The 12,611-nt window shown below is 47.3% G+C and overlaps 1 protein-coding gene across 1 annotated transcript in view; it reads left to right on the forward strand.

Moving 5' to 3' along the window:
* The first annotated feature begins 12,273 nt into the window (after positions 1-12,273).
* Positions 12,274-12,611, forward strand: part of REXO2 (RNA exonuclease 2) — a 28,013-nt gene continuing 27,675 nt past the window's right edge. The window contains exon 1 of the mRNA XM_088458730.1: positions 12,274-12,563. Within this exon, the coding sequence (XP_088314856.1) occupies positions 12,426-12,563 (138 nt within the window). The 5' untranslated portion in view covers positions 12,274-12,425. The remainder of the gene's footprint in view (positions 12,564-12,611) is intronic.

Consider the following 12,611-nt stretch of genomic DNA (forward strand, 5'->3'; position numbering starts at 1 on the left):
ATGGTGGCCACTGCTGGGGGCACTGTATAGGGGGAGGCGCTACTGGGGCACTGTATAGGGCGGGCCGCTACTGGGGGGCACTGTATGGAGAGTGTGGCTGCTACTGGAGGCCAGGGGCGCCAAGAAGTGGGGGAGCGGGCCCGGGCTTGCTGGAGGGCCCCGGGCCCGGCACCGCTCCCCCCCCTCTTACATCACAACAGCCCAACACACGCTACTGTGTGCTGGGCTGAACTGGGAGACTGCTCACGGCTGCTGAGAAGCAGCCACAACAGTCTTCAATGCCTTTGGGGAGAGCGATCAAGGTGATCGCGTCCCCCACTAGTTATGCGCCGGGCTGAGGGGGCTCACTGCGCCCCCATCGCCAGGGTGCAGCGCCGCTGCAAATCTTTTCTTGTTTTGTAGAAAATAGCTGTGTGTTACTAATCCAGATATATGAGACGCTGAACATCAGAAAGTCAGCTGACTTAATATATCAAATAAAGGGACACTGGGCCTTATTCAGACCAGGACGGTATCTGCAGTGCGTTTGCTATTGCCGATGGTTGGTAATCTGTGCGATCACAGATCCCTCGCTCGCCCAGCAAAACTAGCCCAGCAGAATGAGTGACAGGAGACGCCGTTTGTGGGTGTTGACAGGTGCAGTCCAATAAAAATGGGGGGTTGGAGATGTGAACGTAGGCGTGCCCGAGTGTTTCAACGCCATTTTAGAGGCGTGCATAACTAACAGGCAGCGTCATAGTACACGTCACCAGCCATTTTTTTCCTCTGTTTTCCTCGCAATGCTTTCGGTAAAAAAAAAAGCGATGCGTTCACATCCGATAGTGGTTGATGTACCAATGTTTCAGAAACTTCCAGGAGATGACGTGGGGCAGTGGGCGTCTCTGCATTCGCTAAGGGGAGTCTGCATACACAAAGTGAACGCTCGTACAGGTACGATGGGCGTGCTTATGCCTTGGCGAGCGATCGCTCCCCGCCGGGTCACTTTCAAATATTTGCATACGCATCATGCGAGCGTACGCTCCTAGAGACCGGGTCTGAATCAGGCCCACAAGCCAATATATATTACTAAGTGACAATAAAAGTAAAAATTAGATATGTAGATAATAAAGAGATAAAATATTTGAATTATAGCAGTGAAATAAGTATATGTGTAATATATATATACACACACATACCTGTGTGTGTGTGTATATATATATATATATATACACATGTAATAAATAAAATAAAAATGATAAAGATAGAGTAATAAGACTAGGGCCCTATTAGCACAAATTGATAAAAAAAAAGTGCAAAAGTGCAGAATAATACCCCTTTAACACCGGAGCTAAAACCCGGGTTATTGCAGGGTTAACCTGGGCAGCTCCCTGGTGTAAAAGGGGAGAGGGTTGGATCGCCGGGTCGAGTGACCCGGCAATCCAACCCAGGTAACTAGCAGGGTTTAACACGGGCCCAGCCCGTGAAACCCTGCTGTGGGAACAGCGCACTCCGGGTCACGATGACCTGGAGTGCGCTGCTAGCCAGCAGATTGGTCCAGCTTCAGTGGCGCTTGGAGATGATGTCATCTCCAGGCGTCCACTTTCACGCCGGGAAAGCCGGGTCTATGCAGACCCGACTCCGGTGTGAGCGGCGCCGACTCGGGAATATCCTGAGTCGGCGCCGGCTAAATTCCGGGTCTGATCCGTATAGGAACTCTGGCCCTCATTCAGAGCCGGACGCTCTGAGCAGAGCGCACGCTCTGAATGAGGGCCGTCCTCCATAATTATGGAGCGTCCTCCTGGACGCTCGTATAGCTGTGGGTCACCACCCACAGCCTATACGAGCGTGCAGGTTGATGGCCGCGATGGTCTTGACCATCGCGACCATCGCCACTGCTAGCCGGAGCCTGCGGTTGAGTTTCTCAACCGCAAGGCCCGGAGTGATTTTGGCTCTATCAGAGACAAAATCACTCCCACTGACATCACTAGTGATCAGTGGGCCGGCTTCTGATGGTAGGCGTTCCCTTGGGAACGCCCCCGTCTGGGAGGCACACCCCCGGCACGCCCACCAAAGGGGGCATGCTGTCAATCAACATCGACAGCACGCCCCCTTTGATCAGACCCAACGAGCGAAGGAAAGTCCTTCGCTCGTCGCGTCTGGCGCATGCGCACGACGGAGCTCCCGCCGTCGTTCGCATGCGCAGTGCATACCATCGACCCACTTGCGAGCGGACAGCCACTTGCGAGTGGGTCTGAATCAGGCCCTCTGTTCCAACTCCGGGTCAGACCCGGAATTTTGGTGGAAAAGGGGTATTACAATACTGAATAAAATTAAGTTAAAAATATATAATGCCTGATATAATTATATATAATATATAAAAAAATATTTATAATAGTTGAGATAGGTGTGAATTGATATATGCAGTGCAGAGATGGAAATATCAGTGGGTGATCGTCTGGTGCCAGTGTGGCATAATATACTGTAAAGGTGTTGAATAATAGGGAGATGCCAGTAAGGGTGTGAGAGTGTGAAAATACATGTGAAGAAGTGTGATATGATGTAGAGTGACAACGGAATGCCAGTGTACTGTAATATAAGTATGTATGTATATCTACACACAAGAGAAGTGTGTCTGCTAGCAAAACTAGTGTAGTACAATTCTGATTGTGAGAAATCAAAATGAAAGTGGTAAATGAACATGTGCAATATAGTGAATGAATATGATAAGTTATTATGTGCCAATAAATAAATAGTTAAGCTATAATCAGAATCATTATTAATAGTAAGTAGAAAATTGTAAAATTAGTGATAATCTACAATAAATGTAACAGTAACCAGAGTGCTAAGTAAAACATCTGTAGTTTTAGATTGATAAAAAAGAGAGATAGAGGTCATGCTTATAAATATTAGTGTAAAAGTATATATGAAGATAATATTAGAGCGTATATTGGGCCTGATTCAGACCCACTCGTGAGCGGCTGTCCGCTCGCAAGTGGGTCGATGGTGTGCACTGAGCATGCGCACGACGGAGGGAGCTCCGTCGTGCGCATGCGCGAGACGCGACGAGCGAAGGACTTTCCTTCGCTCGTTGTGTCTGATCAAAGGGGGCGTGCTGTCGATGTTGATTGACAGCACGCCCCCTTTGGTGGGCGTGCCCGGGGGAACGCCTGCCGTCAGAAGCCGGCCCACTGACATCACTAGTGATGTCAATGGGAGTGATTTTGGCTCTGATAGAGCCAAAATCACTCCGGGCCTTGCGGTTGAGAAACTCTTCCGCAGGCTCCGGCTCGCAGTGGCGATGGTCGCGATGGTCTTGACCATCAACCTGCACGCTCGTATAGGCTGTGGGTGGTGACCCACAGCTATACGAGCATCCAGGAGGACGCTCCATAATTATGGAGGTGGGCCCTGATTCAGAGCGAGCGCTCTGGTCAGAGCGTCCGGCTCTGAATCAGGGCCATTATGCATACCACAAAAAGTACCACCTAAAACAAAATACCTAGTCAATGACAATCAATACATGTAATACTACTAACCACATGGTGTAATGGCCAAGAGGTAGCAAAATTATATAATTTGCAAGTTAGCATATTCGCCAGCATGGAGAACACACCATGCTGATCTAATATAACGCATGTCAGGATAGAACAAGGAAAGGAAATAGAGAATGATATTATTCAGAAGACATAATCAGAGAAAAGCTGTATAGTTAATATATTAGTTGAGAACAAAAGGGTTCACAGTTTTTAGTCTGAAAGTCCACTGACTTTCCTTTTGAAGGAGCATTTTCATTAGGTCTCCTCCTCTGATGCCTAGTTTCACATGTTCCAGACCAAATGCTTTAAAGTACTGAGGTGAGCCTTCATGTTTTTCCAAAAAGTGTTTTGCCACTGATGTCAGTTTCTTCAACTTACCAACATCAGTAGAGGCATTTCTTATGTTGCCCACATGTTCTAAAGTGGTCATGCCCACATATCTTTTGTTACAGGGGCATTCCAGACAGTATACCATCCCAATGGCATTACAGTTGAAAAATTGTCTGATTTCTATGGTTTTGTTGAATCTATCCAATACTGAGTCCCTTTTAGTCATGTATTTACAAGCTTTGCAGCTCCCACATGAGAAAGTATCTCTGATTTTGGGGTTGAGATTGAAATGACTCCTGGTTAGGTTGTCTCAAAGATTATTGGATCTTTGCCAACTGAAGGCTGCTTTCTGATCCAATGAGTTCTTCAGATCTGAGTCCAATAATAGAATGTGCCAATGTTTATTCACTATTTCTTGCAATTGGCACCATTCTTGGCAGAAGTTCCCAACAAAACAGATCTTGTTCTTACTGGGATCACTCCTTTTGTCTGAGAAAATGAGAGTATCCCTCTCCATTGTTGATACTTGATATTGAGTATGCTTGGTAGATCGTCTGCTGTAAACTCTATTCCTGAGTCTGTGAGAGAGTTCCACACTCTTCTCTTTATAGGTTTAATTTTCGGAACAATTCCTTCGTAGTCTTAAAAATTCCCCTTTGGGAATATTTTTGACAGTTAGGGGGAAATGCGAGCTACTCTGGTGAAGGATGCTGTTGGTAGCTGTTTCTTTTCTGTATAGTTCGGTTACAATCATACCTCCTTTGCCAATGGAGATATTTAGGTCTAAGACATTGACCATTTATTTACTTACAGTATATTTTGTGTCAGTTTCAAATTTAGGACATTATGGTTGAGAGAATTAATGAATTGTTGTAATTCTATTTCCATCCATGCCGGACCATGAAGATGTCATCAATATATTGTTGCCATGTGGACTTCTATACTTATTGGTACCAGTGCTTAGGGTATCCCATTTCCCCCTTCCCTAAGCATTATTTTTTGCAAGGTCAATGTGCGCTCTACTCGGCCTGATCAGAGATGTACGCTACTGCAGCCGCGGCTGTGTCTGTGTACGCAGCTACTGTTGGAAAATATGCAAATGTCGCAGGCGCCGGGGAACGTAGAGACACCCACCTGCGGCTTTGTATAAAGACTCAGCATCGGTCACAGATCATTCGATTATCGCAGTTCTGGGTAAACCTATGGCTACTCAGAATGTCTGTTTTCTTGTGTATAGGATCACAGATGCAGGATTTGACACGACCCAAAAATGATTGCGACACGCCTGTGTTCTTTTTCGCCACTCCCCATTACTTTCCCCAAACACTCCCTGACTGTCAATCACACAGCGAGTAATAAGTCTCAGAGAGAGACTACGGTAATGTACCTTGATGCATACACAGTACGACATAGACGCATGCGCAGTTTATTGATAATCGCTCAACGGCATAAATATCGGCATAGTGTACAACTCTGAATCAGGCCTACTTATCTACGACTGACGTCACTTACCAGTGTAAATATCTGTAACATCGACCAGCCATGCAGCCCCTGCGGCAGGCCTGACACGCAAAGAGCTCTCATGCTGCGTATGAGATCTCAATGGCTAATTTATGCACTCCCATGTAACGGCGTTTAGACACGCCTGTGGTTTTCTAACCACCCCCTCTTTCCCTCCCCCAAACGCTAACTACCTGTCATCCACTTTGGGAATGGGTTCTCTGTCAGTGGAGAATCGCAAGACAATTGCAGTGCAACTTTGACACATGCGTAATAGCAGAAAATTGATTGTTCTGCGTAAATATCACCATTGCGTACATCTTTGAACCAGGCTCCTAGTCTCAACCTCACCACATCTTTTATTATACTTTGTGTGGCTCTATCCTACACTCTGCGCTCTGTGCTGTCTATGCAACGTCAACCACACTTCTCATTTGTACCTATATTTGTCTGCGTTATTAATTAAGTGCCAGAGATCTTCAGCTCACTTAAGCAGATCCCCATCAGTCCGTCTTCAAATTGCCTGAAGAAGTGGATATAGGGGCCTGATTCAGAGATATATACGCAAAGCCAATATTTTCACAGATTGAGCGATCGTTTGCAAATGCGCAAAAGCCACACTGCGCACATGCAGCGATTGCATTGCGGTTACTCTCATACAAAGGAACCACTTGCTAAGTGAATGACAGGTAGTCAGCATTAGGGGGGGTAACGGGGGTGAAACACGCCGGCGTGTCTGGCCATTTATAACACAGGGGCTGATTCAGCCATGCAATGCTGAATGCAGAAACCTGATTTTTGCCTGCAGAGGCATTTAAGGGGTGGTGCGGGGGTGGAGACAGCCAGCGTTCCCGGAAACTAGGGCTTGTTGCCCCGTTTTCCATCCGTGGCAAGGTTAGGATCTGCGTGCACGGACGCAGTTTCCTGGCCTCGCAAGCCGGACAGTCTGCTTAACCTGAGGCTTATTCAGCTGGCAGGTGCCGTCCACCATCGCGACTGATGGCCTCCCAGCTTACTGCTCGGCCGAGATACTGAGAGACAGGGGCAAGCATTGATGCCACACCCCGTGCAATGAGACCACGCCCCATGCAATGAGGCCTTGCCCCGTACAATGAGGTCACACCCCCTTTGCTCGAGCGCCTATAGCGCGAGCACAGAGATTAATGCCAGGGCTGGTCTGGAGCCCCAGTCCTTCCCTGTGTACAGTAATCTATGTTAAAAATAACTGTCCCCTAGCAGCCAAAAGCTAAAGACAAAAAAGCAATGGGAGTAATGGGGCTAGGAGACAGGAATAATCAATCAAAATATAAAATATTGATCATATACACAAAAGAGAAACACAGGAAGTAATAAAAAATATATATAAACAAATTTGTAATATATTAATATAGACAATACAATGTGAGCGATAGCCGCCCATACCAAAAGATAATGCTAAACAAATATAACACATGTAAATCAAATAACGATAAATAGGGTGGGCTAAATAACTCCCTTTGAACAAGAAAGTGCAATTTGCATAAATACACATATTTTCGTCAGAAGAGATTAACCAGTGTAACGAAACGCGTTAGAAAAACGTTAATTGTGGTGGCATAGACACTGCTTTACTTACCAAAAATGGACTCCCAGGAATGCCCATGACAATTGCACCAGCTCCAGCTGTCCACATCGGCACTTTGCCCCGAGGGCCGTAGCTAGGGTAGTGCAGCCGGTGCCATCGCACAGGGCACCACAGGTCAGGGGGCACTGTTTGGGCCTGTCAAATTTCTGTTTATTATCATTCTTGCTTGTAGCTTCCTCTTATTTCATCCCCAGCATCTCCTGGCCTCTCCTATATCTTCCCTGGCCCTTCCCCATGAAGCCATGGCCCTTTTTTGGGTGCATTATGGGCCTGATTCAGAGCCGGACGCAATTAGCGCTCGCTCGTCCAGAAAATAGGGGTGGCTATTCAAATCAACCGTTCGCTCTTTGCGGTCTGTTCACGCCTCTAGGTCTGAACGAGCAAACAAAACTTGCGGTCGTTTTTTTAAAAAATACGCCCCCTGGCCGCTCGCATCCTACGTCATGTCCGCTTTTTATTAGATTAATCGAGTACATCGACCAGTGTATGAGCTGCTCGCTATTCTTGGGGTTGGTTTTTGCTACCACAATTTTGTGAGCAGTTCTGGCTATAAAATAACCCAGTGACGTGGTCAATGACGCTGCTGTTTTAATTATGCACACCCATAAAACGCCCGTTTTGACCTTTAAGCACGCCTGCGTTCGGATCTCCACTCCCCGTTTTCAAGCACCTTCCCCCGTTACCACCCACATACGCCTACTCCTGTCACTCAAATTATCAGGCATTCGCTATTTTGCGAGCACATGAATTTCGACCGCACTGACTGGTTCGTGCATGCGTATAACGATCCGTACGCATGCGCAGTTGGGCAAACATCGCTCGGAACGAACGAGCGGCCGCTTACGAGCGGCTCTGAATCAGGCCCTATGTCCTTTTGAAAAATGAGGGGGGCGCCAATGCTCTTTCTGGCACAGGGCACCAAAAACTCTAGTTACGGCTCTGTTTGCCCCATCTTCTGCTCTTTTTCAGAGATGGATGGAATTGCTGAGCCACACACAAGCGGGTGTCCAATTCCGTCCATATAAAATGCTAATGTAGCAGGTGTCTGTCAGAAACAGACACTTCCTCGCTGCGCTTGCGATCCCAGCACTGTGATCACAGTCGCAGCCTGGGATCACCATTGCAACCATCGCGACCATCGGTCGTGATGGTTGCTCCTGCGCCCAGGCCGCGGAAGCTGAAACTTACCGCAGCCTGACTGGGACCTGGTCAATTGCAAACCAGGAAATCTGCATCCACCGATGCAGACCCTGGCCTCGTGCCTCCCACAAAACAGGGGCGACACACCCTCGTTTCCGAGAACGGTGGCCAGCCATGCCCCTGCTCCGCTCCCCCGAACCCAGCAGCATGTCAATCATGCTGTGGCTTGCGGGGGTCTACGAGCGAGATGGCAGGACCCGTTCTGTACAGACCCCAAAACATCGCTAACCATTGTGGGCACTGTGGAATAGGTGAACTGAGGTTTCTGTGGGACATAATGTGAACTGGGGGCACTGAAGTGTGTTTATCACATTTGTGGTGCTGGAAGTATTTACACATTACACTTTTTATTAACATTGCCAGCATAAAACCCCCAAAACCTTGATCAAGCTAACAGGGAACTTACCTTCCCAGGATTCTACCCTGACAGTTCTGACCAGACCATCATGCGGCATCCTGCCACGGACAACCACAGCTCATACCTGGTAATTGTATCAGCTCCAATGAATATTGTATGTTTAATAGAGGACTTAGTAGGGCCTGATTCAGCAAGGAACGTAGTTGCTAATACGCACACAATCGGACGATTGTTGCGTACTGCGTATGCATCGCAGTGCGCAAACTGGCAACTGCGATCAGGACTGCGATCGCAGAGGCTACGCAGACCCCTCACATTGATTAACAGGAAGCACCATTTGTGGGTGGTGACGGGGTGTGGTCGGGGAAACGCAGGCATGCCGTTCACACGCCGTTGCAGGGGCGTGCATAAATTAGCCACTGCGATGCCATACGCAGTCTGAGGTCTCATAGCGTGCATGGTTGTTAGTAATTCCTGAGTAAGGTCAGAGCTTATGCAAGTGTGCGTGAGACTGCGATGGTACTCGATTGTACCGATGGTTTCGTAGTCTTGCTAAACATTACTGATGTGTGGTAAGTAAAGTGGGCATCCTTGTGTAGTGCTGGGATGGCATAGTGATCGCAATGGATTAGCATACTATCGCAGTTGAACTGCGTGCGTAATCGCTATTGCATAGGCAGTTGCGTACGGTAGTGAATCAGGACCATATTTGGCTACAAAGACTTACGACATTTCAGCTGGTGTTAATTATTTATTGGAACATACAAGGCATTTACCATTATACCATCACATTTTTATTGCAAATGTTTTTTTAACTTCATTTCAGATTAAATTGTTTATTTATATTTTTCCACTTTCTTTCCTATTTTTTCAGCCATATATATGTCAGGTGTACTCATGGTGTTTGCATCCTTTTGTAAATAAAGAATATCAGTGACTATCCAGTCCACTCAGTTAGCATAATCTCTTTATTGACACGGCTAAATTAGGATATTTGCTAAAATTCTTCCATCTATCTTGTCTATAGTATAACGCATCCATTTGTGGTGGCTTGCTCCCATCTAGTGGCCACTTTATAGGCTCCATTTACTAACGAGTCAGTAGAATAGTGATAATTATCTTTATCTTTTTCCCTCTCTGTGGTAATTTTAATTTCACATTGGCTATTTAATAATCATCCTCCGGGTTGAAGAAGTCATGTCAGTGCTATTTTTCAGATGTATATAGCGCTCACGATATATATTTCTTTAAACTAGAGTCTGGCACATACGCAGTGACACCGTACATTTTTTTTTTTGTGGTGGGGCAGGTTGTGAGCTTCAGTGCTGAATTGCAGCTGCGATTGGATTGGCGTCCGCTGCTGAGGCCCTCAGTCTCCACCCTAATATGCCCTTGTAGCCATGTTGTACACAATTGCCTGCACCATCGCACACCTCAGTTAGTGCGTGCACAGTCAGGGTCTCCTAGACGTTTTGTGCATGCGCATTAGCAAAAAGCGTTCAATTGCGTAAACATTGGCACTGCGTCCGCCTCTGAATCAGGCCCATAGTGCACAGAGGGGGCCTTTCAAATATAATGTTGTACTCAGGGTTATTTTTGACATTACAAGCAAAAGGTTTTTTATACTATTATCTAGACTTTGCCTTATGTGTAAATAGACTGTATATAGGGAACTAGGGCCAATACCTAGGGGTACACTTCAGCCAGTAGCACTGATAAAGAGCTGCCTAGCGCGTCCTTTGGAGCATCCCATGGGAGTCGTGGCGGCACATTGCGCAGTGTTGCCCTGCTCCAATACTGGCCGAGGGATCCGCTGGCCCAGACTAATGCTGGCCATACACTGGTACGACCAGCATAAGATAAGATTCATCAAACGATTTCCCTTGAACTCCCCAACAGCTCCCTGGCAGTCCCGAAACGCACTTTGGACACAAGATGTACATACAATCTCACATTACGATCGATCGTGTGGCTACTGAAAAACTGATCATCATTCTTCAAAATGTCACTGAAATGACAGCGGTCGGACGCACGATGCATCGCATGGTGAAAAACACGACACGATCAGCATACAAATACGACGGGTCATATGGGCTGCACATCTGATCATACGATACGTTTTAGGAGCTGCGGAAGCGCGCATCGGATCGTAGATTTCTACACGATTCATCTTACGACGTGTTGGAAATCGGGCAATCGGCCCAAAATCGTGCTAGTGTATGCATCGTGCATACACTAAAATCGTGCATAAGGAAGCACCCAGCTTTCAGTTTCCTGATCCTCACCCCCTCTTTGTGGCTTCACAGGTGGTGGGGGGCACAGTATAGTGTGCAATAACGCCCTGCTGCAGCAATGGGGAATAGGTACATGCACCAGGTGTGAAGGATCATTCAGGCATCATGTCTGCCAATGAGACCGTTTCAGGTCAATAATTCCTAAAACCTGGGATTGTCGCTGCTAATTAAATGCTGTTGATTCATTTGCATCTCTAGCTCTTCCACAGCAATAGCTATAACATGTGATGCTAAACTATTTATTTATATATTGTGGGGTGAGTGTGAAAGCCCAAGGCCCCCAAGTGCAGGCTGTCCATTCATCATGGCTCAGGTGCCGGATAACCAGCTGCACAGATTTTTTTGGTTTGTAATAAACAGCCTGAAGGAAGATTTTCATACAGCATTAGAAAATCTTAATTTCAAAGGGGTCTTAATAAATAGACCTGTATGTGGCCGTCGTACAGTATCCAAACTTCCACAGAGCACGGGTGGAGATGTCGCCCTTATAAATAATATTCTAGTGATCATTTTATAGAAAGAACAAAATAAATGAAAGCTAACAGCTGATTGGTTGCTATAGGCTTCTTCACTTGTCCTCTTTGGAAGCTTTGTTACGTCTGATCTCCCCCTATGTTCCGCTTGTCACCAGCCTGGAAGACAGACTGGCAGCCCGGCGATTGCTCGCTATTTGCGGCTCGTCTACGTCAGGCACAGGTGCACACTATAGGGATGGCCATCGACCATCGATGATTCATAATCAATGGTTTATGGCAGATGTTGAATGTTTTTACCATCGAATGGGGAGAACCAGATGGTATCCCTAAGTGCCGAAACCCCCCCATTTTTTAAATAGGGATATAAGATAATGCACCTGATAAATGGCCATGGTCTCATGGGAAAGGGCCAGGAAAGAGATAGGGGAGGCCAGGAGATGCTGGGGATAAAAAAAGACAAACCTACAAGTGAGAATGATAATAAACAGGAAAACTGACTAACCCAAACAGCGCGCCCTGCCCTGTGGTGCCCTGTGCCATGGCACTGGTCACACTACCCTAGTTACGGCCCTGGTTTCCCTCCATCGTTGTAACAGCACAACCAAATATATATATTTTTTTCTATCCTTTAACTAGATGCTGGACATGGAGCATAGCTCCACCCCTGACCCACGCGAAGCCCCCGCCCCCGATTCTGATTGGCCCACAGGCCTGTCAGTTAAAGAATGGCGAATGCTTATCTACTGGTGAAACCATCGATGGTCATCTGTTGCATAGTTGGTTACCATCGATGGTCACTTGCTATTTTACCATCGATGGTAACCACACCGGTGGCTATTCCTAGCACACGTTACTAGCGCCGCTCAACAGAGCCGAGCCGATGAATATATGACAATCCAGTCTGACAGCATCCAATCAACCATGGGGTGGGGCGTGTCTATAATTAGTATCTGCTTGGCGGAGTTCCGTGTGCGCCCAGCAGCAGCCAGTGACTGTATACAATAGCACTAGGGAGGGAGGAGCAGCCGCGAGGATACCGGAAGTGCACAGCATGTTGCTGCTGCTGCTGCTTCCCGGACTCGGTGTCACCATAGCAGCAGCGGCGGCTCTGTAACTGGGCGCAGGGTGATGCTCTCTGCGAGCAGGGGCTGGAGCGGATTAGTGTCCCGGGCAGTGTATGGCTGGGTGACAGCAGGACGACCCCAGGTTGGCAGCAGCAGTATGGCAGACAGCATGGAGCAGCGTATGGTGTGGGTGGACCTGGAGGTGAGAGAGCAGCAGGGGACGGGGCACTGTAGCTGGGGGCCCGCTGGC

Source organism: Taudactylus pleione, unplaced genomic scaffold (assembly GCF_031769625.1).
Source record: "Taudactylus pleione unplaced genomic scaffold, aTauple2 ptg000848l, whole genome shotgun sequence".
In the NCBI taxonomy this organism is placed as follows: domain Eukaryota; kingdom Metazoa; phylum Chordata; class Amphibia; order Anura; family Myobatrachidae; genus Taudactylus; species Taudactylus pleione.